Below are 26994 nucleotides of genomic sequence, written 5' to 3'. Positions count from 1 at the left end.
CCAATACAGGAGCCACTGACTACATGTGGCTACGGAGCCCTTGAAACGTGGCTAGTGACACTGAGGAACTGAGTTTTTAATTGTATTTAATTTTAATGCATTTCCATTTAAACAGCCACATGTGGCTAGCGGTTACCATATTGGACATGCCATGCAGCAGTCTGGGCCACTGGGCCATGATGTCTCTTGTAATAGCAACAAAAGGCAGTCTGGCTTATCTTCTTGGGTCCTTTCTTACCGAGGTTGGGGGGAGGTTGGAAGGGGTCAGACCTGGTGATTACAGCTCAGTCATCGCCCATTGTTGCCCTTCAGGCTGAGCACGAGGCCCCCTCATGCTTGAAGTCGAATCGATAACCTGATCCACGGGGACAGGCCAGGAGTTACAGCCTGTGACGCATATCCCCAAAGGAGGGTTGCCTTCGTGAGAATTTGAGCCACTTCCAAAATTTCAGTCTTAGAGCCATAGAGATCATCTCATAGGACCCTTCATCTCACACACAAGAAACTGAGGCACAGGAAGGGGGAGAGGGTTCTCATGCAGGGACTTTTCTGACACCACCTTGTCCTTGGTCACCAACCTCTTAGTAGTAGAAAGGTTTGGGGCTTCTCTTTTTATAAATAGGTAATTAAGACAAAGCCCGAACATCTGGCCCAAGAAATGGTCAACAAGAGGCTAGACGCCACAGCCACAACTAAGGGCCAGATCGGAGGGAGGATGCTTTCATGGGCAGAACTGGGGCCCATGGGCATGTTATTTCCAGAATTCTCGGTGCACGAGGCCAGCTCCACGGTCAGGGGTTCCTCGGTCTGAATCGGTACATCCTGGGACTTAGGTGTTTTCAGGTTCCCCAACTGATTCGGAAGCAGCCAGCACAGCTGCAACCCTCTGACTCTAATTCAGGAAGTGCTCATGTCCATCTGTCTGCCTTCCTTGAGAACCAGACTTAACGAAGCTTAAAGACACACTGTAGCTTCCTCCTCCCAGAGGAGATTTCCCAGAGGAGATTTCCCAGAGGCATCAGAGGAGAGCTAAGAAAAGATCCTGAGAGCACAGGAGTGGGGGTCTCCTGCATGCTGCCCACACCCCCGCGGCTCTGCTGTACACACACAGCACCTCACACCCCTCACACCTCACACTACAGGGTCGGAGCCGAGGGCCCGGTCATGACTCCCACGTTGCTCTCCATTGTAGGCTGAAGACGGCCATGAGCTCTGAGGCACCCACCACCCGACAGCTCTCCAAATACCTCAAGCACGCCAAGGGCTGGACCCGCATGGCCATCCGCCATGGGCAGGTGTGGGAGGAGTCCTTAAAGAGACTGAGGCAGAAAGTGACCCTGACCAACATCACAGGTACAGAAAACCCACCAGCCCTCTGATGGCAGGAAGGGGTCATCTCTCCGCAGGAGAGAACACAAGCCACCAAAAGCCACAGTTCCTACTGGGAGCCATGTCCTCTCTTTCCATCAGAATCATGGACTGCAGAGCAAGGAGGGGCTGGGTGGACAGCCAGGCCAATGCTCCTTTTGCAGAGAAAGGAACTTGGGCCCAGCAAGGTCACACTGCCAACTCCAAATGAGGGGACATTTGTGCCTTTTGTTATAACACCATCTGTAAGGCCTCTGTCCAGAGGAAGGACTAAAGTTAATAAACACAGGCTCCCTGTCCCAAGCCACAGTGTCACCACTTCCGCCTGTGGACGGGACATTTCAGCCACCTGTGTCAGGGGGGATTTACTGGGATTACGTCACAGGTGATGAGCTGTCTCTTCTGTTCTCGGTACCGTGGAGCTGAAACAATGAGTCGATGGATTGATCGTGACCTCCTCCACCCCTCCACCCCACCCCCTACCAAATGTCACTGTTCACGGTGGGTCACGGAGGAAGGGGATTGGTCTTGACAGGAGGAAGAGGCTGCAGGTTCTCCCTGGGAAAACATCAAGCGGGGGAGGATAGCTAGCCTAGGACTTGGGCAAATTCCAAAGTTCCAAAAGGAGGAAACCAGGACAAGGTAGGGAGAAGTAGGGAGCACTTTGGACTCTGAGACTCAAAAGGTGCTGGGGCTTGAACCTCAGCCCCTGCCAACTTCCGCAGGTGAGCCCCCGAAGAAGGCCCCCAGAGCCGGATTCCCTTCAGGCTGCATTAGGACCCATTCTGTGCCCACGTGGAGGTCTCTGATGCCTGAAGCTCCCCGCTCTGTTACTCCCGCCGAGATCACAGCGCCCCTCACGTAAAGATGCCCCGTCCCTTCCCAACATCTTTCCTATCTAGATTCCTGCGTGCTTGGGACCTTAGACGTCAGTGGAGCTTTAGAAGAAAAGCAATCTTCTCAAACTAACTCATACTAACATGTACCTAACCTCTCAGGGGTATTGTTCTAAAAGAAAGATCTGTTGATTCAAAGGGTCTGATAGACAAAGAACTACTAACAATTCTGGAGACTGTTACTATCTGTGTGGCCTTGGGCAAGTCTCGTTCTCTCGTAAAATGAGAATTTAAATTCTTACCTTAATGAGTTGTCAGGATTCAATGAGAAACCCCCTGAGAAATGCTTACTTAGAACGTAAAATGTATTCCCCAAAAAATCAAGTTCAAAAAATGAACCTCCCCTCAGGGCCTCGGAATGGAGAAAGAACTCAGCCCTTTTGGCGTCCCTTCTCTTTCAGACCTTAGCCTGGACTTCACTGCACTCTCTCAGGAGGTGGGCTGTGGTGTCCCAGTTCCTTTGGTGAAATGTGATGAGAACAGCCCTTACCGCACCATCACGGGAGACTGTAATAACAGGTGAGTGGCCAGTAGGTGGGTTTAGGAGGCAGGTTCTCCCAATCACCACAGCCAACCCATCTGTCCAGCCCACCTGCCCTGCTCAGCCCAGCCAGGGGCTTTGTCCCTTGGGCATTACAGGCTTAACTCCCACCGCCTTACCCTCCTGGACTAGCGTCCCACTGGAATCTGTTCTGTTGGAACCCCGCTAACTTCCCCACCTTCTAAAGAGACCACTGTATCCCACTGGAAGGAGCATCTTTCCCCAGCGCAGAGGAGCCCCGCGCCTTCGGAGGTGGCAGTAGTTCCAACACCCCACATTTGAGAGGCCCCTCCTCCGCGCCCCCTTTCCCTTGGGCAGAAGCTCCGGGTCCTTCCCCAGGGGATCCCCGTGGGGTTTGCGGAGAAGCGGACCCCGGAGCGAACCCGCCGCCTAGGCTGAGGGCCGGTCTTGCTGTTTCAGGAGGAACCCCGCGCTGGGCGCGTCCAACAGGGCGCTGGCGCGCTGGCTGCCGGCGGAGTACGAGGACGGGCTCTCCCTGCCCTTCGGCTGGACGCCGAGGAAGAAGCGGAACGGCTTCCCTGTCCCGTTGGTGAGGGCGGACACGGGGTGGGGGCGAGCCCCGAGCAGGCGGGTGAATGATGGGAGTCAGAGGGGAAAGGATGCCCTCCCACAAACACACAAGGAAAGGAAGAAGAAATAGGTGGGAGGACAGACGCGCGGTAGAACCGCATCCGGAGAGAGAGATGGAGATTTGGACTTCCTCCCTGGTGGTGTTCCGGAAAATGCCACTAGAGAGCAGCAGAGTCCGGGTCCCGGAGCCCAGCCACGGGATGGTCACGTCCCAGCTGCCGTCAGGCCAAGTATCCTGGGGTCCCCCAGGCAGATGGCTTCCCTGCCCCATCCTGTTCGCGCTTGCCCTGCCCCAGCCCCTGGAGTGCATCAGCTGGTGCTTGCCGGGACGTCCTATCTGTTGGCCTCATCTGAGTTGGCGGGCCCTCCCCAGAGCCCCTCTTCTATTCCCAGACACCTGGCACCTCCGTGGCACTTACTTCAGGGACAGCCTGTCTTTGTGTTCCCTCTCTGAGTGGAAGGAGCACTGGCCTTGAAGCCAGCACGTCATACAGACCTGGCCCCTTGTAGCGGCAGGACCTTGGTGAGTTGACCTCACCTGTCTAGTCCTCAGTCTCCTCATCTACAAAATGGGGGTAATGCCACGTACCTCACAAGCTTGTCATGGGGATGAAGTGCACCCGTTACATCACAGGTACTCTATAAACTGCAGTTGAATCTGAATCCTCAAAGCACCTTTTCCTCCCTGTCCTTCTCTCTCCACCTGTAGGCCCGTGAGGTATCCAACAAGATTGTAGGCTACCTAAATGAAGAGGGTGTTCTGGACCCAAACAGGTCCCTGCTCTTGATGCAGTGGGGTCAAATTGTGGACCACGACCTGGATTTTGCCCCCGACACGGAACTGGAGAGCAGCGAGTACTCCAAAGTACAGTGTGATGAGCACTGTATCCAGGGAGACAACTGTTTCCCCATCATGGTAGGCCCTGCAGCTGCGGGTCCCTGGCAAGCCCCTTGCCTCCCTGATGTGGCAGACGTTCCCAGCCTGTCAGCCAGGACCTCCTGGAGATCTTGAATGTTGATTTGACAGCTTCCCAAGCCTCACACGTCTATTCATTCACTCACCCATTTATTTAGCAAATAGACATTACTCATCTACTCTGTGCCAGGCAGTACGCTAAACACTTAGAATTCAAAGGTGAACGAGACACTGTCCCTTCCGTCAAGGACAAAGGACCTGTGTGGGAAATGGACGAGTAATCACTAATGGCAAAACTGGGAAGCTCTGGGGAGTGCTGTCTTCATCCCTGGCCCAGCAGCACTGATGTCACCTGGGGTCTTATTAGACATGCAAAATCTCAAACCTCATCCCAGACACTGGGAAGCAGAATCCACATTTTATGGAATCCCCAGGAGATTCATTTTATAGACAGTGAAATTTGTGGAATGCTACCATAAGTCATCTCAGAGTCGGGAAGGCTACTCCCAGAATGGATGAGTCAGGATGAGTGGCAGGCATTTGTGGGAATTTCCAGCAGGAAGGGAAAGGAACTTGCAGTGGTGCACCTTTCTTCTTATTCATGATTTTACAGTTAGAGAATGATTTCTTCACTCAAACAAATCGGGGCTCTGTGTTGTGGTGTAAAGAACATAAGCTGTGAAGTAAGGTCAGCCTAGATCTGAATCCCACATCTTTCCCTTTCAGTTTGTAAGATCTTGGGCAAATGACTTAACCTTTCTGAGCCTCCGTTTTCTCACGTGTAAAATGGGACAGAATTGTCTACCTTACAGGGTTTTATGAGGACCAAAGTGAAATAAAGTATGCATAATGCCAAGCACACGGTAGGTCCAGAATAAATAAATGGTAGCTGTTGTTAATTATTAACAAACCCTTTCCTGCCTCATGTCCTGCTTCCTTGTGCCGGGATCTCAGGACTCTCTCTCAACCAAAAATTTGGAGGTTTTGCTATGAAAGATTGAATGATTCCCCCTCAGCCCTTTTAGTCAGCAGATGTAGTGACCTTCAGGGAGTTGGGGGCCCAGGATTTATAGCATCAGCAGGAGGCATCTGGAGCCATTGTCTGGTGCCAGGGTCCCAGGAGGGCACCATCAGCATCTTTGCCAGCTGCATCCAGACCTACCCTGGGGAGAGGTTGCCAGCTGTACCACCTCTGCCCAGTCACCCACCCCGATCTCTCTGCAGTTCCCGTGCAACGACCCCAAGGTGAAGACTCAAGGGAAATGCATGCCTTTCTTCCGGGCCGGGTTTGTCTGCCCCACTCCACCTTACCAGTCATTGGCCCGAGAGCAGATCAATGCTCTGACCTCCTTCCTGGACGCCAGTTTAGTGTACAGCCCTGAGCCGAGCCTGGCCAGCCGCCTCCGGGATCTCAGCAGCCCACTGGGCCTCATGGCCATCAACCAGGAGGCCCAGGACCACGGGCTGGCCTACCCGCCCTTTGACAACAAGAAGCCAAGCCCCTGTGAGTTCATCAACGCCACTGCCCGCGTGCCCTGCTTCCTGGCAGGTGAGTCTAGGCTGGCAACAGAGGGGCCAAAGCACAAGGGGATTATCCTGGGGCCTGAGAGCAGAGGAAGGCCAGAAGAGCTTCTCGAGGCCACTGGGCGGCTTCCAGGGAGGCTTTACCATTGCTTCTTCTCATTGTCTCCTGGAAAAACACACACCAAGACACCATTGCCGTGGGCAGTGGTCCAGGACTGGCAGAAGGGCGCAGATGAAGACAGAATCTAAGAACATGTGTTCACTGTATAAAAAAAAAAAAATTAAGGGAGTCCAGTAAAGCACAAAGAAAATAAGAAAATCCACAAAATCCCACCACTCACAGACAATCGTTAGCATTTTAGTGCCTATGTTTCCAGTTTTTTTCTGTCATACATCTAGTTCTACCTTGTTTTACACAATTGGGGTCATACTAGAAGTAATTCTCTGTCTTCTCATTGTCTGATGTCTTCTCTTAATGTATCACATCTTTAAATATTCTTCTACATCATGATCTTTAATGGCTGCCTGGTATTCCATGACATATATGTATCATACGGTATTTTATCAGCCTTACTTGGAGACATCGGTGTCATTTCTAGTTTTTCTGTGATTTTTGTTTGTGCGTTTTTGTTAAGGTCCTGAGCATCCTTGTTGATGAATTATTGTGCTCATTTTTTTTTTTTTTTTTTTTTTGCGGTACGCGGGCCTCTCACTGTTGGGGCCTCTCCCGTCACGGAGCACAGGCTCCGGACGCGCAGGCTCAGCGGCCATGGCTCACGGGCCCAGCCGCTCCGCGGCACGTGGGATCTTCCTGGACCGGGGCACGTACCCGTGTCCCCTGCATCGGCAGGTGGACTCTCAACCACTGCGCCACCAGGGAAGCCCTTGTGCTCATTTTTAATAAGTTACTAAGATAACTTCCTAGAGGAGGACGTTCTAGATTAAGAGGAATGTATATTTTTAAGGCTTTCTATAAACTTCTATAAACACAAAGTCCCCACTCCATGTATCCTGTACGCAGACAAAGCCCTCCAGTTCTCTTCATTCCGGGGGCTCATGCCCTCCAGGTGTTCTCTGCCTGTGGCTTCTGGAGGCCTTCTCTCTTCCAAAAACCCACTCTCCCAGGACAAAGCCCCAGCCCACCCAGACATGGCAGAAGACCCAGATCTCTTGGTAGAGCTCTTGGATTCTGCATCCATACACATCTCGCATCAGTCCAGACACAAAACTAAGCCCTTCCTGTTTTCCATTAAAATATCCAGTAAGACCAAGCATTCATGAATTTAATAGACTTTCCTGAAGATTAGCGGACACAAGGAGAAGTTCCCTTATGAAACAGCTGGTCTTTTACCACCTATACGACCTTCTCTTCCCAGTAGCCCCCATCTCTAGATTCTTCTCCCTTATTACACAGAGGAACTCAACCCTACCCAATCTCTTACCCTCAAACTTGCATTCCTAAAACCATCCGAATTGCTCCGCACCATAAAAAGCCCCTCGTTTATTTGTAGGTCCTGTCTTAGAAGGCAGTTGGGATTTAATTAGCCAAATTTTACTTTTTAATGTCACCTGTATGTAGCCTTTCTTTACCACAGTCTTGTGGGTTCGACCTTATTATCCCCATTTTCACAGACATGAAGACTGAGGCTTAGAAATGTTAAGTAACTTGTCCAAAGTCACAGAACTAAAAAGTGTGTGTGGAGAGCTGGGATTCAAATCTATGAATCGCAACCCCGATCTCTTTCCACCTTAAACTAACTGGAAGGAGGGGCTTAGGAGAGCTTCCCTCTGGGACACCACATTTATTCTTTGTGCATGTTACTGGGTTCTGGGGCTGCTCAGGGGGGACCCACCCTTCTGCCTTCTGGGCTTTCAGGAGATCCCCGAGCCTCGGAGCAGATCCTGCTGGCCGTTTCCCACACCCTCCTTCTCCGAGAGCACAACCGGCTGGCCAGAGAACTAAAGAGACTCAACCCTCATTGGGATGGAGAGAAGCTCTACCAGGAAGCCCGGAAAATCCTAGGAGCCTTCATACAGGTAAGAGGCTCAGGAGAACTGCCTCACGTGCCAGCCTCGCTTCTGCTCCTGGCTCTGCCCTCTGCCTGTGGCCACGCGTCCAGTGACCTCCTCGGCTTTCCCCCTTCCTCTCCTCTGCTGCTTCTTTCCCACTGTCTCATTCTTTTAAACCCTCCCTTTTGTTTCTTCAGCTTCTCGGCCCCAAAATGAATCCCTGGATTCAGGGTGTTGGAGAGTCATTCATATGTCAGTCACTCAGTATGCCCGCCCAGGGGCCATCACTGGGACCACAGGCTCCATCACTCCTGGGACTGTTACATCACAGTTATTTTGATTGTTTTGATTGGATTATCTTCTAAAATTTTCCACACCTAAGCCACATGTCACAGGCATAGTCAATTGCTATTGTTGATTGACTGATTGACTAACTAGAAGAGACTTAGAAAAATTGATATGTTGATATTAACCATACACATATTTTTTAAACATTTTATTTAAAAATAATTGTAGATGCTCAGGAAGTTGTATCAAAAAGAAAAAAAAGCACATGCACCTAGTCTCCCCCAGTGCTAACAGTTTGCATAACTATGGTACAATATCAAAAGCCAGAAGTTAACATAGATACGAACCATAAAGTTTATTCAGATTTCACCAGTTATAAGTGCAGTCAATTCATGTGGTGTGTGTGTGTGTGTGTGTGTGTGTGTGTGTGTGGCTCCATGTAAGCGTATCACATATGTAGTTTCATGTAACGACCACCACAATAACGACACTTACCTCTACCATCACCACAGACTCCCTTGTGCTACCTTTTTATAGCCACATCCACCCTCCCCCTTCCCACATCCCTAACCCCCGGCAACCACTAATCTGTTCTCCATCTGTACAGTTATGTTATTTCATGAGTATTATATAAATGAAATCATGCAGTATGTATTCTTTTGAGACTGGCTTTTTACTTTCAGCATAATTTCCTTGAGGTTCATCCAACTTGTTACATACATCAATTGTTCATTTCTTTTTGTTGTTGAGTAGTATTCCATGTTTTGTTTAACCATTCACCTATTGAATGACATTTGCATAGCTTCCAATTTGGGGCTATTATGAATAAAGCTGCTATGAACATTCGTGGATAAGTTTCTGCATGAAAATAGGTTTTTATTTCTCTGGGATATATGCCCAAGAGTGCAATTGCTGGGTTATACGCTAAGTCCATTTTTAGTTTTAAAAGGAACTGCCAAAGTATTTCTCAGAGTGGCTGTACTGTTTTTTACATTCCCACCAGCAATGTATGAATGATCCAGTTTCTCTGCATTCTGGTCATTATTTGGTGTCATCACTCATTTTTTTTTTTACCTTTTCTGATAGGTATGTAGTGATATTGCATTGTGGGTTTACTTTGCATTTATCTGATGGCTGATCATATTGAACTTCTTTTCATGTGTTTTTTGCCATCTGGATATCCTCTTCAATCAAACATCTGTTCATATATTTTGCCCATTTTCAAAATGGATTTTGTCTTTTTGTTGAGTTTTGAGAGTTCTTTATATATTCTAGATATGACTCCTTTGTCAGATATGTGACTGTAAATATTTTCTCCCAGTCTGTACTTTGTCTTTTCATTTTCTTAATAGGGTCTTTTGCAGAGTAAGAGTTTTTAATTTTGATGAGGCCAAATTTATCAGTTTTTTCCTTTCATAGATTGTGTTTTGGTGTCAAGTTTCAATTCTTTCCCTAGTCTTAGGTCCCAGAGATTTTTCTCCTGGTTTTATTTTTCTAGACATTTTATAGTTTTATCTTTTACATTTAAGCCCATGATCCATTTGAGGTTAATTTTTGTATAAAGCATAAGGTTTAGGTCAGGGTTCATTTGGGGTGGGGGGTATGGTTGTCTAATTGCTCCAGCACCACTTACTGAAAGGCTATCTTTCTCCTTTTGAACTGCTTTTGCTCCATTGTCAAAAATTATTGGGGCATTATGTGGCAGCCTGGATGGGAGAGAAGTCTGGGGAAGAATGGATACATGTATATGTATGGCTGAGTCGCTTTGCTGTGCACCTGAAACTATCACAACATTGTTAATCGGCTATACTCCAATATAAAATAAAAAGTGTAAAATAAAACTTATTTGGGCATATTTATGTCAATCTATTTCTAGGTTGTCCATTATATTCCACTAATCTATGTGTCTATTCCTACACCAGTACCACAGTGTTTAATAACTGTAGCTATACAATAAGACAACATTAAGAAGAATGACTCCTCACTTTATTCTTTTTCAAAATTATTTTGGCTATTGTAGGGTCTTTACCTTTCCACATATATTTTAAAACATGCTGATCTATGTCTACAAAGAAATCTTGCTGAGATTTTGATAAGAATTGTATTAAAACTATAGATCAATTTAGGGACAATTGACATCTTTACAATGTTGAGTTTTCCACTATATAAACATAGTATGTCTCTCCAAGTATTTAGATTTTCTTTGATTTATTTCATCAGCATTTTATAATTTTAATCAGACAGATCCTATACATGCTTATTACATTTATACCTGAGTATTTCATTTCCTTTGGAGGAATTGTAAGTGGTATTACATCTCTTATTTCAGTTTCCACTTATTCATTATCAGTGTATAAAAATATAATTGATTTTTATGTGTTGAGTCTGTATCCTGTGACCTTGTTGAATGCAATTAGTTCCAGGAGTTCTGTAGATTCCTTGGGATTTTCTACATAGTCATGTCACCTACAAATAATGACAGTTATATTCCTTCTTTTCTAATTTGTATGTTTTTCATTTCCTTTTCTTGCCTTATTACAGTGGCTACAACTTCCAGTACTATAGTGAATAAGAGTGATGAGAGCAGACATTCTTGTCTTCCCAATAGTAAAAGAAGAGCATTCAAGGTTACACCATTAAGTATAGTTAGTTGTGATTTTTTTTGGTAAATGCTCTATATGAAGTTGAGGACGTTCTGCTCTATTCCTAGCATACTGAGAGTTTTTATCATGAATAGATGTGGAATTTTGTCAAATAGTTTTTCTGCATTGATTTAGATAATCATATGACTTTTCTTCTTTAGTTTATTCTGCTTGCTTTAGGTTTACTTTGCTCTTCCTGCTAGTTTATTGAGGTAGGAGCTTAGATTATTGATTTGAGAGCTTTCTTCTTTTCTAACATAAGTGATATAAATTTCCCTCTTAGCACTGTTAGTTGTATCCCACAAATATTGATATGTTATATTTTCATTTTAATTCACTGTGTATGTTTTGTTGTTGTTGTTTCTTCGTTTCAGACTTTCTCTTTGACCTGTGGGTTATTGAGAAGTATATTGTTTTATTTCTAAGTGTTTAGAGATTTTTCTGCTGCCTTTCTGTTACTGATTTCTAATTTGATTCCATCATGGTCAGAGAATATACTCTTATGATCTCAATTCTTCCAAATTTGTTAAGGTTTATTTTATAACCCTGGTATGGTTATCTTGTTGAATGTTCCATAGGTCCTTAGAAAGTATTTGTATTCTGCTGTTGATGGGTGTAGTGTTACCCAGTACATCATTCTTCTTTCCTTTCTGGAGGTCACAGTCTTACCCCTGTGCGTGTGTCTCTCTCATCTTATCAGGACACTAGTCTTTTTGGATTAGGACTCCACCCTTATGACATCATTTAACCTTAATTACCTCTTTACAGGCCCTATCTTCAAATACAGTCAGATGAGAGGGTTAGAGCTTCAACATATGGATTTGCATCCATAATAAGGCTTCTTGGACTACAAGAAAAAGAAACCCATGCAAGCTAGTTCAGATGTTCAGTACAGGTTCACCCTATACATGTATCAACTGGAAGCTAGTAAGGGTTTCTCCCGGAACCCCCAGGCAGGGAGTGTAGTTGGGCCTCAACTAGGGTGAGAGCCAGAGACTGAAAACCATCTGGAATTAGGGCAGCTACTCTCACTCTGTCTCTCCCTCCTCTCTGCTCCTCTCTTCACTTCTCCACTCTCTTTCTCTGCAGATGGGTTTTCTCTGCTTTTCTGCACATGATAGAAAATGACAACCCATATCACCCCATCTGTCCCCTCAGATAGAGCACCGCCAAAAATAGCTTGAATAGCTATTTCTATTCTAGCTATAATTTCTTGAAGAGCTGCATTTGAAATCTAAGTTCCTGAGAGAGAATCTGACTAACCAGCTTAGTCTGGTGCCACAGCTGGGCCCGTCCACTGTGGCCAGAGGTAGGGCTTCTCACACCCTTTTCTCATGACTTGTTTCTCCTTCCAGATTATCACCTTTAGGGACTACCTACCCATTGTGCTAGGTGATGAGATGCAAAAGTGGATCCCTCCATACCAAGGCTATAACGAATCTGTGGATCCCCGAATTTCCAATGTCTTCACCTTCGCCTTCCGCTTTGGCCACTTAGAGGTCCCCTCCACTGTGTTCCGCCTGGATGAGAATTATCAGCCATGGGGTCTGGAAGCAGAGCTCCCCCTGCATACCCTCTTCTTCAACACCTGGAGGATAGTCAAAGATGGTATGTGCTTTCAGGGAAGCACTGTCACTAGGCTGTCTCACTCTGTAGCCTGCTTCTAGGGAAACCTGGCTTGGAAGTCAGACTCCAGGCACTTCCTGTGTGACCCTAGGCAAGTGAATTCACCTCACGGAGCCTCAGTTTCTTCATTTGTAAAATGGGGACAGTAATAATACCTATCTCATAGGATATTAAAAAAATAGAAAGATATGTATAAAGTGCCCTACAATGGTTCCTGACATACAGGATGTAGTTATTATTCTTTCTTTCTTCCGCTGGCCTTTAAGATGCTGAGTTTTCCCTGTTCCCTTTCCCTGCCTCAGGTTTCTCTGATCCCTGCAGAAATAATTCCTAGGTCTGGTAAAAAAAAAAAAAATTGCTCTTTTCTGCTCTCCTCTATGGCTTTCCACCTACATTAAGTGCCAAAGGTTGAAGCCAGCTCCCCTTTATACTGAGGTGGGCTGTGTTGAAACTGGCTTTACTTAAGGCCTGACAAGTCAGGGCATTTTCCAGAGATTTCTGACATCTCTTCCCAAGCTGCACAGTTCATTGGGGGAACATATGGAAGTGAAGGAGCCAGCTCTCTGAACTGGAGCTTGAAAGAAACCCTAAGCTTATGCTCATGCCATCGCCCCAGGACGGCAGGTGGTCTGGACTGACCCCCAGCTCCCAGCATACCCTGCGGGCTGCACTGTGCTCTTCTCTCCCCACTTCCAGCCTGAGAGGTGCAGTTGGCCCTTCTTTCACCTGGGAAAGAGAAAATGTCTGGTGGAGGGAGGAGCCAGCAGTGGAAGATGTCCCCAGCTGCCCCCATCCCCAACATGGCCTCTGGGTCTCCCTTGCAGGTGGAATTGACCCTCTGGTGCGGGGTCTGCTGGCCAAGAAGTCCAAATCGATGAATCAGAATAAAATGATGACGGGCGAGCTGCGCAACAAGCTTTTCCAGCCCACTCACGTGATCCACGGCTTTGACCTGGCTGCCATCAACATACAGCGTTGCCGGGACCATGGGATGCCTGGTGAGTGGGCCTAGGGTCCTGCCACCCTGGGGAACTTTTAGCTACTTTCTGGGGTTCCAAGGGACTCTTGTCTGTAGCCCTGAGGAGGTGATCACTTCTAAAACAGAAGGCAGAGATGCCCTTTTTTTTTTTTTTGACCGCGCCACACAGCATGTGGGATCTTAGTTCCCCGACCAGGGATAGAACCCATGCCCCCTGCAGTGGAAGCACAGAGTCTTAACCACTGGACCTCCATGGAAGTCCAGAGATGCCCGTTTTTAAAACTCACTTTGCTCATCTGTGAAATGGAATCTTCCATTCTCCTTAATGCAGAGACCAGAGAACACATCTGGTACTTTCTTTGAGCTCCTCAAATGAAAGAAATCAACAACTGACTTGTAAAACCAGTTTAAAAGTCCAGAAAATATTAAGAAAAGGGTAACAGAGGGAAAACAACGACTATCGGATCTTCCTAAATGTAGTACCTAAGAGCCAGACTGCCTGGGTTCAAATTCCAGCTCTGCCCTTTCTACTCATGTGACCTCAGGCAAGTTACTTGACATCTCTGTTCTTCAATTTACGTTTGTGTGTGGTGCTTAGAATAGTTCCTGGACCCGTAGTAAGCACCATATAACCTACTAGCCCCCTTGAAGCTTAAGTGCCACAGTATAAAACAATGGCTCACTGACTCCTCTATCCCAAGGGCTGCGAACACAGACTTTCTGGGGCTGATGGAGCCGGAGTGGGCACTTCTGCAAGGGGGATGAGACAGCTCCATCCTCTCTGCCCTAGGGTACAACTCCTGGAGAGGCTTCTGTGGCCTCTCACAGCCCCAAACACTGAAGCAGCTGCACGCCGTGCTGAAGAACAAGTTGCTGGCTGAGAAGTTACTGGTTCTCTACGGGACCCCTGACAACATTGACATCTGGATAGGGGCCGTCGCTGAGCCCCTGGTAGAGAGGGGCCAGGTGGGGCATCTCCTGGCCTGCCTCCTGGGAAGGCAGTTCCAGCAGATCCGTGATGGAGACAGGCAAGTGAGACCTCAGGGGGGAGGGCACGGAGGGCATCCCTTCTCGGAGGTGGGCCGTGGGCATCCTACAGGAGGACTGACGCCAGACCTTGGCATGTTCCGGTGACCCCCTCCCTTCCCCTCTGGCAGACGGGGGAGGGTCCAACAGCTGGGCTGTATGGAGAGACCCTGCTTCTGTCTCTGCAGGTTCTGGTGGGAGAACCCTGGGGTCTTCACTGAGGAGCAGCGGAACTCTCTACAGAAAATGTCCTTGTCACGCCTTGTCTGTGACAACACCCACGTCACCAAGGTCCCGCTGCACCCCTTCCAAGCCAACAGCTACCCCCAAGGCTTTGTGGATTGCTCAGCCATCGATAAGCTGGACCTCTCACCGTGGACCTCCGAGGAGAATTAGGGGCCTGGACTCCATGGCCTCACAAACTGTGCAGTAAAGCTCCCCTTGGTCCACGATGCCCCCTCAAGCAAGCTCAGTGACCCGGTCCCTTAGAGCGCCATACCTAGTCCCAGCCCTTCCTCCCAGCCGGGTCTCTCTACGCTCCCTGGATGCACACCTCGCTCAAGCCCGAAGCCAGCCCCCTCGGGCTCTCCAGCTCTTCCTCTTGAATCCATCCTCTCTGCCTGTGGAAACCCACCTTTCTGTCAAGACTCCGAGATACTCTCTGAGATACCTTCCAGTCTAGCTTGCCAGATGTCAGCCATCCTCTCCGCTGAACAAGTCAAGGCCTTTACACCCTTATCTCTCCTCCCTGTGATTGTAAACTCCCCCGTGATTATAAACTCCCCAAGATTGTAAACTCCTTGAGCCGGGGACTTCAGCCCACTTCCAAGTGTCTTCCGTGGCCCCCAGCATGTAGCTCAGCACACAGTAAGTGCCCAGTAAACATCTGGTGATTGACTACGGGTGCTGGCAATGACCTTGTTCCCCTCCCAAGGCAGGCCTTGGAATCACTGCCAAATGAGTAACTGGATGTTTACAGCTCAGACATGTCTCACCACCAACAGGTCGTGTGCACGAGTCTATGGGGTGAGAGGGCACGGTCTGGTGGGATTTCAAAGTGCTCTCAAAGAAAAAGAGGAGGCAAGGGGCTCCTGGGAAAAGAAGCCATGGCTGTGGGGTGGCAAGAGAGCCCTCAGTGCCACGGGGTCAAAGAGGGAGGAAATCCAAGCCTGGATTCCCCCAGAGCTAAAGTTAATTTCCCTTCCAGGGGCCCCTTAGGGAAAAACCCTCTTCTTCTAGGCCAGTCCTGGGAGACTGCGAGGCCTTTGACGGGCAGCTCCAGAACGTGGCTAGCGCTGCCGCCCAATACATATTCATGAGTTGTTTTAAAATGACCTTCCTGGGTAAGGTCAGCCCAGCCGGGGCCTCCAGATCCCCTGACTGGCGGGGCAGGGGTGGGAGGCGCTTAGCCATCCTGTGGGAAAAGCCCAGGAGCCACAAGGCCTGGGCTGCAGCCCTGACTCTGGCACCCTCTTCTCTGAGGCCTCAGATGAGGCCCTTAACCTCACTGAACACCCCTCTCGTCATCAGTGAAACGGAGCTGAGTAGTATTTATCCTGCTAGGGGGACGTGCCGGGGGCTCCTATGGGCATGGGCCCCCAGCATCCTGCATGCTTTCAGGCTCCAGCTGTAGGTGCCCCTCCCCAAATGTGGGAAGAAGGGAGGGAACAGGGAGGGAATCTACCAATCAGAGGGATTAAGCTCCAGGCAAGTTTATTAGGGAAGCATGCGCCTTCCCCTCCCTCAGCCCAGCCTGCTGTCCCAGTCTGGGAACCTGGCCCCGTGAAGGCAGGAGTGAGAAGGAGTCTACTGTCCTACGGCCTCCGAACCACTGTGCCAGCTGCAGGGATGCAGGATCCAGAGATGCCTTGTTATCTGGGGAGGGAACTACCTTCCCATCACCCCTCTGCTCTTCCTCTCCTGCAGTAAAAGTGTGTGTCCCCTCTATTTCCCGGCCTGACACAGAGTGAGCACATAGCAAATACTTCCCAGAGCAATGCACGAACAGAAGGGCTTGGGGACCACAATTCCTGTTCCCCGGGGAAGGTGAGCGAAGAGGGTCTGCTTGGTTTGGCCTGGCCCCTAGGCTTCTAAGAGCTGACTGCCTTCCACGTACGAATCGGCCAAAGGAGGACTCCTGGATGTCCTGACCCCCAGTTCAGAAAGGGCCCTGAAACACTGACCCCCCTGGTTCAAGTTCAGAGCCCAGAGCAAGCCTCATGCTGAGGGTCCAGCCCCACTGCAGACACAGCAAAGATCCCCATCAGTGATGTTTTATTCTCATAATCATCAGGTACAAACAAATGGTACAAAAGGGCCAGTGGGCCCCAGTCCCTCTCCAGGCAGCCTCCTGTGAAAAAGCAAGAGAAGAGAGTAAGGAGGACAAAGGGCAGCCAGGGACTGAGCCTGGCTCGCACGGGCCCGTAGCTCAGCCACCACCCACAGCCCCACTGCTGCCAGCCACTCCTCTGGGGTCGCTGGTTCACCTCTGCTACCCGGACCCTCTCAAGGTATAAGCTCCGTGAGGGCAGAGATGGTGTCTGACTTTTTCTGTATGTTTCCCATGCCTAGCACAGTGCCTGGCAGGTAGTAAGTGCTCAATAAACCGAGTACTAGAGAATGCAAATGGACCTTCTAAGGAGCCGTGATAGCTGCTATTTACAGAGAAGAAAATTCAGGCTTAGCAAAGGTTGAGGAACTTGTTCAAGGTCACATAGCTGGTGAGCTGCAGAGGCAGGATTTGAACCCAACGCACACAAAATACTACCCATGTTCACACACACACACAAAATGCAATTTATATTCACTGCGCACGTACACACACACACACACATGAATGAATGTCTAGTCATTGGTTTTTCTGGCTGGCACCCAGAACAGGGATGGGCCCACCTAGGGAAGGGAGATCTCTGTGGTTCCAATTGGCCAGCCCAGGTATGCCCAACCTTCACCTCACCACTGCACCCCCTTACCCAGCCTCTAGTCCCTGTCCCTCCAGGAGCCCAAGTCCAATGCAGGGAGTGCACTGCAGTTGACAAAGTCCCGAGGGAACGTGTTGGACTCGAAGATGTTGTTCTTGGACACGACGGTGATGCCTGTGTTGTCACAGATGATACGGGGCAAGGAGATCTTGGCCAGGGCCTGCTGTTGCTGCGGGCTGAACACGCCCTTGTTCTGCCACCAAAACCTGCACGGGAACACTGCTGGCCATCGTGCCTGAGGCCCTCCTGGGCCAGGAGGCCATCCACTGGCTGGAGATGCTCCCGGATGACAGAGGACCACGGCAGACACCGGCCCCACAGCACGGGGGAGCTCCAGGCCCTCAGGCAGCCCAGGGGGGTTCAAACAAATAGATCCCCACTCACAGCTGCCCAGCTGCCTCCCCCGCCCACGCCCCAGCAGCCTCCGGGCACCGCTGATGACAGACCGGGAGCCAGGCCCCCACTCATTCACAATGTAGCCAGGGCTACATCCACGTGGGGAGAAAGGCCCTTGGGGGTGGTTTATAATTTGTCCACCTGGAGTGGGACACCTTTTAAAAATGATCCCAAAGGCGCGATTCAGGCTAGGGTAGAACTGGGTGTGATAGATGTCAGGACCCCAGGAGCAGCCGTGGGAAAGCGAGGATGGGACCTTTCAACAGAGATCGGTGGTGCCGTGGCGGCGGCCCGGGACCCGGAGAAGAAGTGACTACGAGTGGCATTTTCTCTCTTCCCTCCTTTACAACCAGGGGTCCAGGTGCCTCCTTGCTGCGCCCCCAACAGATTCAGGGCTCATTAGGGATGACCCTGAGGCTCCCCAGAACGCACTCCTTCTAGCAGGAGGAAGCTGGGGCCCCCGAGGGTCAGGGACAGGCCCACCGCCACGCAGCGGGCCCGAGCCCCTCGGCCTCCGTCCTCACCGATCGCCATCGCGGAGCTTCCTGAACTGGGTCCCAATGAGGCAGGCGAGCAGCAGGCCCACGCGGCCTTTGCTGTTCAGGGGCTCGGCCACACCACCCATCCAGATGTCGATGTTGTTGGGCGTGCCGTACTGGGCCATCAGCTTCCTCGCCAGGTCCAGGTTCTTCAGGACCGTGCCCAGCTCGCCCACCGTGCTGGGCTGCGGAAGCCCGCAGAAGCGCCTCCAGGCATTGTAGCCTGTATGGGGGGAGGGGAGAGACGCCCGTGGGTGGGTCCCAGAAAGGCCACCTTCCCAACACAGCGAGGCCACGTACTGAGGTACCTGAGGGAGGGGAGGACACAGAGGGGCTGCTACCAGGCTATAAACCCCACAGGGAACCCTCCGGCCTCTCCAGGGGCCTGGGGACAGCTGGGTCTCTCCAGGAGCCTCTCTTTCTCCCCTTGTCCTCCCACCCTACGGTAAATCCTAAATTGCCATAACTGCTGCTGGCATCTCCCGGCCCCCTGTGGAGACCTCAGACCCGTGATGGGTGCAGTGTGTCTAGAAGGATCGGCCACACCAGCCGTCCTATGACACAGGCACGGGCGTGGCGTGAGGCTGATCTGGGCTCCAATTCCAGCTCTGTCATGGACGTGGCTGGAGAACCTGGGCAGGTTCTGAATTTCTCCAAGCCTCGGTTTCCTCATCAGTAAAATGGAGGTGATAATAATCTCTTCCCCTCAGAATTCATGTAAAATGAAGCAAAGTGAAATGAGAGGGAGACAGATTTTGAGACTGTGGGCAGGGGCTTGTGGTTATTACGATGATGCTCTAAGTTGGAGGGTTACAGCAACACAAAGGAGGTGGGAGGTGCTGGAAATGGGGCAGATGGGCCCAGGGAGAGGTAGGGGCCTGACCTCAGACCGCATCCTAAGAGCAACGTTCTGGGGGTTCGGGGGAGCCCTGGGCAGCTGGGGACACTGAAGAGGGCAGGCCCTGGAGTGGGAGGTGGGGAGGGGCGGGGCCCTCACCTGGGAGGCCGTGGTCCCGGCTGCGCTGCATGTTTAGAGCGGGCAGGTCCAGCCCGATCCTCATGACCTGCTCAAACAGCCGCTCCCGGATCTCATCCACCGCGATTTGGTTCTGCAGATTCAGCTTCGCAGGGGTGGCCATGAGGCCCCGGAGGATGGGGTCGATGCCACCTGGGGCGAGAGGAGCAAGGTTGGGGGAAGGATCTGGCTCGGTATCGGAGCTCAGACCAGAGTCAGGCAGAACCGGGGGGATTGCAGAACAGGGCTGGGCATGTGCGGCTCTGGTGCCAAGGTGTCCCCAGCGGGCAGGTCCTCACTGAGGCTTTGAGGTCTCGGGGGGGTAATGCCATTCAGACTGGCAAGGCTCAGGTTCTCCCAGCCCCTGGCCTCCTGGGTCACTGAGGATTAGTCAGTACAACACACAGGAAGGAGCCAGCTCCTACAAGCCATCTCCACCAGAGCTCACCAGAGTCAGGTGAGCTCTGCTTGAAAGTCAGAGGCTGGAAAGTCAGATCAGATCCCCAAAGATGGAAGGAAAGAGGATCTGGTCCACCCTAGCTCCCTGTGACGAAGCCCACCCCCATCCCACCCTCGGCTGCCAGCTAACTCACTCCTGGCTTAGGTCCCGCTCACCTTCCAGCACAACCCTCCAGCTGGCAAAAAAGACCTTGCTGAGCGGAACACGAGGGTTGGGCTGCATAGGCTGGTACTGATCGTTCAGGCGGAACATGAAGGGCTGGATGAGGGTGTGGCCATAGCGGAAGGCGTTGGTGAAGACGTTGGCGATGCGCGGGTCCACCGAGTCATTGTAGGAGCGGTACTCGGGCAGGTACTTCCTCATGGCCTCCGGCCCCAGCACCAGGGGCAAGTAATCTCGGTAAGTGATGATCTAAAGAAAAGTCACGCAGAGCAGCCTCTCCACTCATCCCGCCCAGCAGATTCTTCACCTGCTCCTGACTCAGGGGATCCCTCCCTTGTATAAGGCCAGAGATTTGCCTCCCACAGCACTAGAGCTGAGTCTCACAGAGTGGCACCGCATGGCATAAACAGAGCTCTAGTGCTTGCCTGCTGTGTGCCCTTGGGCCAGTTATTAACCTCTCTGAGCCCCAGTTCCTCAAATGTAAATTACGGGTAATTATGCTGCTCTCTGCCCTAAAGTATTACATAAAAAAAGGGCTTTGTTACTCCTTGCAGTAGCTCCCTTGCCCTTGTTACCCATGGTCCCATTTCTCCTACAAACTTATTAGCTCCTTGAGGGCAAGGGTGGTATCTCATTTCTCTTGAAATTACTCAGTGCCCAGCAAGTGCCTGGCTCACAGTAGGGTTCAATATATTGCCTGTAGGAGGAGGGGAAGCAAAATGGAAAAGGGCCACCCTAGATGCTTTCTCCCAGTGAAAAGAAAAGAGATGGAACAGTCCCACTCTAGATTCTAGACTCTGGAATTTCCTCTGAGGTTTAAATGAATCTCACTTTCTTAGTGCAAATTGAAAACTCATCCTCAGCTCCAGCAACTCTCTCTCCTCCAGGGTCAAGGAGTATTAACAAGGGGTGTGCATGTGCGTGTGCGTGTGTGTGTGTGTGTGTGTGTGTGTGTGTGTGTGTGTGTGTGTGTTTATGTCTTGGGGAGACAATGGGGATGCTGGAGCATCAAAAGTTGGGAGAAGGGAAATCCCCTGGAGGTCCAGTGGTTAGGACCCTCTGCTTCCACTGCAGGGGGCACGAGTTCAATCCCTGGTCGGGGAACTAAGATTCCGCAAGCCATGTAGTGCGGCCAATAAATAAATAAATAAAGCATTTAAACATTTCAAAAAAAGTTCAGAGAACACCCCCCTATGGATAAGCGAGGATAAGGAGAGCAGGTGACCTGTGATAGAGCTCTAAAGAAGAGAGAGTGTGCAAAGGAGCCAAGGGTGATGATGAGATGAAGGAAAGGAGAAGCATTTACTGAACAGCTACTGTGCGCCAGGCACATTAGAACCACCTGTTTAAACCTCCCAGTACCATTCCTGGTGGACAGGAAAGTATCAGTAGAAAGGTCAGCAAGCCTGGGAAAGAGGCGTTGGAAGGCAAGTGACCCTTGTCAGGTGCTTAGTATCTGCCAGGTGTTTTCATATGTGTCCTTTAATCCTTACAGTATCATGGATGAAGAAACTGAAGCTCATGAGGGTTAATTTGCACTGATAAGATGTGGCAAAGGCATGTCTGGATCCCAAGTCTGCCGACCCCTGGCATCACTGACGCACAGGACCGCCTACCTGGACCATGGCTCCCACGATCTTTCGGGCTTCCTGATAGAGCTTCTCTCCGTTCCAGCAGGGGTTCAGGCGCTTGAGCTCTGTGGCCAGCCGGTTGTGCTCCCGCAGAAAGAGTGTGTGCATGGAGGTGAGCTCAGGCATCTCACTTGAGCGGCTGTCCCCTTGGGGAAGCAAGAGCTACTGTCATTCCTAAGACCTCCCTCCCAGAAAGGACTTGCTCCACTGAAACCCTCTCCCAAGCCAAGGCCTCAAATGCCCCTTACCCAGCCCTCCTCTGCACCCATCTTTCCACTCCATGCTCAGTTTACACCTCCTCTAGGAAGCCTGCCTTGATGCCCTGGTCCACCATAATAGCTCTTCTTCTGTTTAGTGGCACTGCTGGTCAGAGATGCTCATTCACTAAGCACCAGATCTGACACAAGACTTGCCACCTTCCCACACCTGAGACTGGTAGCACCTTGAGGACAAGGACCATGGCTTGTGCCTTTTTGTATCTGACCCTCCCACCCAATGTATACATAGACACATGGGGTTTAACACAGTGCCTGGTACAAAATAGGAGATCCATGAATACAGCTTGATTGACTTATTCTCTTGATTCAGGGAAGGCCAGAAAGTAGCATGCACGTTGGCTCTCCCTATTTTCCTGTCCATGTGAGACACAGTGAATGATCACAGCCCTCTCTCCTGCTAAAATTGGATGCAACCTCAGAATCCTTCTTAACACAGGACTCTAGAAAGCCAGTACCATCTGTTCAGAACTGCCATCCGCACCTTACTGCATGCTAATTGTGCAGCCTGCTCAGGGCAGGGAGCCAGGGCACAGGATGTTTGAAGTCCACCCCTGAGACTGTGCAAAAGAATGAAGTGTGACCCTCTGATCCCTCAAGTCCTCCCCTAAACCTGCTCTGGAAGTGCCAGAGGGTTAGGGCCAAGCCCATTTCTGCAGGACACTGGGTTCAGTCCTCCACAGCTCTAAAGTTTGTTGAGAAGGATATTCTCTGAGAGCAGCTTTTCCTTCCCACAACCTGACAGAGGTCACGACCATCCAGGCTGGGAACATGTGGCTTAACACCATGAGGAGGCCAAGGAGTGCTGCTTTTCCCCCACTAGCCCAGAAAAGCCCACACTGGTGCTGACCTTGATTCTCCTCCCCAGGGCCCACCCATCAGGAGCCACCAGGAGGTGAGGTTGGGAGGCCAGAGAGAAAGGCCTCAGACCCACTGTTGGGTTTAAAGGTAAAGGCGTAAAATTTCTGGGCACTACCACCATCATTGCCCCAACCATATCCCCAGGAATGCCAGCTGTTTAAATCGAAAATCCCACCCTCTCTCATTACAGGGAATCAAGGTGGATAGGTGGTGATGCGCTGGAGCAGCTCTGTCCAATAGAACATGAAGATGGAAATGTTCTACATTTGAGCTGTCCTTATATGGAAGCCACTAGCCTACGAGGCTGTTGAGCATTTGAAATGTAGCTAGCGCAGTGGAGGAATCTTGTTTTTAATTTAAGTTCATTTAAATTAACTTACACGTAAATGAAAATAGCCATGTGTGGCTAGTGGCTACCATATTGGATACTGTGATTCTAGAGGGTGAGGGTGCCATGTTGCTCTCTGTCCCTTCAGTTCCCTGTTCCTGGAGGACTCAACTTTCCTCTCTCCCAGAGTCTAGAGGGAAAGAGAGCGACCGAGAAAGGGCTGAACAGAGGGACAGAGGCTCGCTCCTTGGCCATCCCTGAGTCTCCTTCTTAGGTCTGGGGTTATTGTTTTTGTTGGTTTGGGGTTTTGTTTCTGTTTCGCCTCTCTGGCTCCATCCAACTTGTTACCAAGGCAACTGGATTAATATCATGAAGCTGATGAGGACAGTCTCTCTAAATGCAAACCCACAAGGGGCTCTCAAACGGGCCCGCTGTGGCTCCGGTAGGGGGCGCCCCTGCGTCAGCCCAGGTCCCTGCCCAAGACTGACCTGCCAGGAAGCAGGGGATGTTCGCGGTGCGGTTGGTGAGCAGGCACGGGTCATCGTGCAGGTTGTCAAAGGGCAGCAGGGCCCGGCCGTTGTCATGGAAGCGGGTGTTGACGGCCAGCAGCCCCAGCTGGTTGGTCAGGTTGCGCAGCTTCATGGCCAAGGGGTCCTCGCTGCCGTACACCATGCTGGCGTCCACGAAGGAGGTGAGCGCATTGATCTGGTTGCGGACGGTGATGTTGCTCCCTTTGCAGGCCGGGCTGGAGCGGAAGAAAGGGATGCAGTCGCGTTGGTTCTTGATGCGGGGGTCATCGGACGGGATCTGCGGCACAGAGAGAGGCCCGGCGGGCGCGCCGAGGACAGGGACAGAGATCAGGAGTGGCTTTCCCCCGCCCACCCTCCTGAAGGCCTTAATTCCCACCTCGGAAGCAGCCTAGAGCCCAGGACCAGAGGGGGCAACCCAGATACTAAAACGGAGCTCCTCGGCCCCCTCGGCCGGCAGGAAGGCGTCTCAAGGCCCCCAGGGGATCAGCCTGAGTTTCCACCAGCAGAGCGCCTCCACGCTGGAGGGGTGACGAGTAGGATGCTGGCGTGGGGGATGTGGGGCCCGCTGAAGGGGGTGTGGCCAGTCCTCTGACCCCTCCCCCCAAACCTCCTTTCTCTCCTCTTTTCTGTCTCTGCTCCTCCCTCCTCTGTTCTCTAGATCTGGTCTCTACACTCTCCGGGGGCCTCCTCTCCCTTTCCCCTTCCTCTCTCTCACTCTGGCCCCTGTGTCTCTCTCCCTCTCTCTCGGATCCTACTTCCTTCTTTCTCCCCTCGTCTACCTACTCTGCACGTGCCTCGACCAACCAGCCCACTCTCAGCCCTGCTCCAACCCCAAAACCCAGCCTCTGTGTGATGTGGGCTTGGGGAGAGGGAGCCCGTGAGTGGGGAGGGAGGAGGACTGAGCCCCCGGCACCTGCACACAGAGGTTTGAGGGACGGTGGGAAGGTCCCTAGCCCAGAGTGGCGGGGGATGGGGGCTCAGGGCCAGCCTTGCTGGGAGCCAGGGAAGGAAGGCTGGGCACGGAGGGAGGTGTTCCCTTCCGGGAACGCTGCCCCTCCCGCGACCCGGCAGGCTGGCCGGTGGGGCAGGGAGGGAGTACCTTGAGCGGGAAGCAGGGAGGCTGCTGCAGGCAGCTGGTCTCGCAGTTGATGCCAGTGAGGAAGGAGACACGGGCGGCTGGCTCGGGGGTGAAGTCGAGGTCGTGGTCGAGCAGCTGGCCCCACTGCATGAACATGAGCGAGCGCTCCTGGTCCGGGGTCAGGTTCTCCGTGGGGAAGCGCACGATGTCGTTCGAGACGGCGCGAGCCTGCGGGACACGGGGAGTCAGGGGCCCTGGCCTCGGCCGGGCCTCTCCCACTCCGCGGGCCAGGGCTCACCAGGGGCACCGGGAAGCCGTTGCGCTTGACCCCGGGCGTCCAGCCGAAGGGCAGGGAGAAGCCATCCTCGTACTCCGCCGGCAGCCAGCGCGCAAAGGCGCGGTTGGAGGCCCCTAGCGTGGGGCTGCGCCTGCAGGGGTGGGGGAACAGGGCGCTGACGCCATGTGGCCGGGACCACCCCCCTCTAGCCACCACCCGCCCGCCGAGGGGAGGTCCCCAGCGGCCGCACCTGTTGTTGCACTGCCCGGTGATGGTTCGGTACTGGTCCTCCTCTGGGCACCTCACCCCCAGGTCCTGGTAGGCGCAGCCGCTAGTCTTGGACAGCAGATTCAGCTGGGCAAGTGTCAGCACGTCTGCGGGGCCGGGAAAGTAGGGGGCGAGTGGGAGCTGAGACCCTATTTTCTATCCTCTGCTGGGGAGCCTCGGTTAGGGGGTGTGATCTGAGGACATGGAGGGGAAGCTAGGATGCCTGCTGAGACCCCCTGGAAAGAGGGGTTGGGGGAGCCACTGGGATTGAGCGAGGGTCTGGGGATGTAGAGGGAATGGTACCCGTGACACTGAAGCGGCCTGGCCACAGGGGCCGCAGCTTCCTCTCCAGCAGGCCTAGGGCCACGTGCAGGTAGTCAGCTGCCCTCACCGCTGTCCTGGTGGCTGCCACTGGCTGCTTGAAGTAGGACAGGAGGTCCATGGGGCTGGCCGAGCCACTGTGAAGCCGCCGCTTGATGCTGCTTGGGGGAGGGAGGAGGGAGGGCCAGAGAAGTGAGGCAGAGACACTCAGCACAGCCCCAGCCCAGGGTTCTGGACACAGAGGACAGTGTAGACAGACCCACAGTTAGGAAGCAGGTTTCTCTTTTTAAACGGGGTTTGGACCTGGGTGTGCCCAGAGGCCAGGCCACGGGAGCCATGGTTTGGAAAATGTTCTCGCACCCAGAGCTAAAAAGACTGACAGGGCTTCCCTGGTGGCTCAGTTGTTGAGAGTCCGCCTGCCGATACAGGGGACACGGGTTCATGCCCCGGTCCGGGAAGATCCCACATGCCGCGGAGCGGCTGGGCCCGTGAGCCATGGCCGCTGAGCCTGCGCGTCCGGAGCCTGTGCTCCGCAACGGGAGAGGCCACAACGGTGAGAGGCCCGCGTACCGCAAAAAAAAAAAAAAAAAAGACTGACAGACAGAGGGCCCCACGCCCAGCCACAAATTCCCCACTGCCTGTTCCTTCTCTGAAAGGCCTGGGACAGCCTTGCCCAGAGCCACGCCGTACCCCGGCGCCCCACCTTTCCCGCCGCTCCTTGTAGGCTTTGTCCACTAGCCGCTTGGCCTCCTCCATGCAGGTCAGCACCACTGAGGTCTCCACTTCCCCCAGGACAGCTGCCCAGAACAGGGGTCACGAGGTCAGGAATGGGCCCAAAGCCCCCATCAGGCCCTAGAGCCCGGGTGGCTTACACTGAGCAAAGGCATCCCGGGGACTCAGAACCTCCCCCAACACACCACCTTTTCCCTTCCTTCTGAACTGTTACCTGGAGCGGCACCCTCAGAAGGCTGGGGCATGGCTAGAATGACCAGCAGTCCTGCTAGGCCCAGGGGCAGCTTCATCTCTGCAGCAAGACCCCAAGCCCAGTAAGTGTCCAAAGCCCACAGGGCATTTAGGGAGAAGAGAGCCCCATGTCCCTCTCCTCCCAGGCCCCTCACTCCCACCGTCACCCCCCAGTGCCCCCTCAGTGGGTTCTGCCAACAGACGGAGTCCAGGACCCTACCTCCAAAGTTCCCGTGCTCCAGCTGGCAGTGACATCACCTCTTAGCTAAATCTGGGCTTTTATGTCCTCCAAGCTGGGGGAGGGGCAGGGCAGATGAGGCCCGCCCCTGGAGACTGAACTCTCTCTCCTCCCCGCCTGGGCCCCGGGGTGCTTAGAAAGAGTTCTCTGATATGGGTGATACGGGCAGGAGAGGAGGGACCAGAACTGTCTTCAGCCTTTGAACTTAGCACCCCCAGAGTTTCTCAGCTCCCCATTGTGTGCCTAGACCAGTGCTGTCCCCAGG

The 26994-nt window shown here is 52.1% G+C and overlaps 2 protein-coding genes across 3 annotated transcripts in view; one reads left to right on the top strand and one right to left on the bottom strand.

The window, feature by feature from the left end:
* LPO (lactoperoxidase) overlaps positions 1–15262 on the top strand; it is a 32415-nt gene extending 17153 nt beyond the window's left edge. Inside the window, exons 5-14 of one of the 2 annotated variants that reach the window (XM_004271773.3) lie at positions 1193–1353; positions 2666–2783; positions 3226–3355; positions 4106–4312; positions 5537–5861; positions 7713–7873; positions 12132–12384; positions 13227–13400; positions 14172–14409; positions 14596–15262. In XM_004271773.3, coding sequence (XP_004271821.1) covers positions 1193–1353; positions 2666–2783; positions 3226–3355; positions 4106–4312; positions 5537–5861; positions 7713–7873; positions 12132–12384; positions 13227–13400; positions 14172–14409; positions 14596–14803 — 1975 coding nt within the window. In that variant the 3' untranslated portion in view covers positions 14804–15262. The remainder of the gene's footprint in view (positions 1–1192; positions 1354–2665; positions 2784–3225; positions 3356–4105; positions 4313–5536; positions 5862–7712; positions 7874–12131; positions 12385–13226; positions 13401–14171; positions 14410–14595) is intronic. The other variant, XM_004271775.3, reaches the window with a different exon arrangement.
* A 1405-nt stretch (positions 15263–16667) lies between these two features.
* Positions 16668–26736, bottom strand: MPO (myeloperoxidase). Its single transcript, XM_033431800.2, has 14 exons — positions 26712–26736; positions 26475–26552; positions 26232–26325; positions 25511–25686; positions 25191–25314; positions 24962–25091; positions 24685–24891; positions 23544–23862; positions 21577–21737; positions 19954–20209; positions 19321–19491; positions 18309–18546; positions 17380–17594; positions 16668–16757 (listed from the first exon to the last, which is right to left on the bottom strand). The coding sequence occupies exons 2-13, from the start codon at positions 26548–26550 to the stop codon at positions 17387–17389; spliced, it is 2160 nt and encodes a 719-aa protein (XP_033287691.1). The 5' UTR covers positions 26551–26552; positions 26712–26736; the 3' UTR covers positions 16668–16757; positions 17380–17386.
* Between the last annotated feature and the right edge of the window lie 258 nt (positions 26737–26994).

Source organism: Orcinus orca, chromosome 19 (assembly GCF_937001465.1).
Source record: "Orcinus orca chromosome 19, mOrcOrc1.1, whole genome shotgun sequence".
In the NCBI taxonomy this organism is placed as follows: Eukaryota; Metazoa; Chordata; class Mammalia; order Artiodactyla; family Delphinidae; genus Orcinus; species Orcinus orca.
This window is presented reverse-complemented; position numbering and strand designations above follow the sequence as displayed.

What these genes read in the sequence shown, in the direction of transcription:
- MPO (XM_033431800.2), bottom strand. Translation starts at nt 26,550, where the DNA reads ATGAAGCTGCCCCTGGGCCTAGCAGGACTGCTGGTCATTCTAGCCATG. An exon ending in TACAAGGAGCGGCGGGAAAG is followed by an intron (nt 25,687 to 26,231) that starts GTGGGGCGCCGG and finishes TCCCCCAAGCAG; the next exon opens with CATCAAGCGGCGGCTTCACA. An exon ending in TCGTGGGAGCCATGGTCCAG is followed by an intron (nt 20,210 to 21,576) that starts GTAGGCGGTCCT and finishes ACTTTTCTTTAG; the next exon opens with ATCATCACTTACCGAGATTA.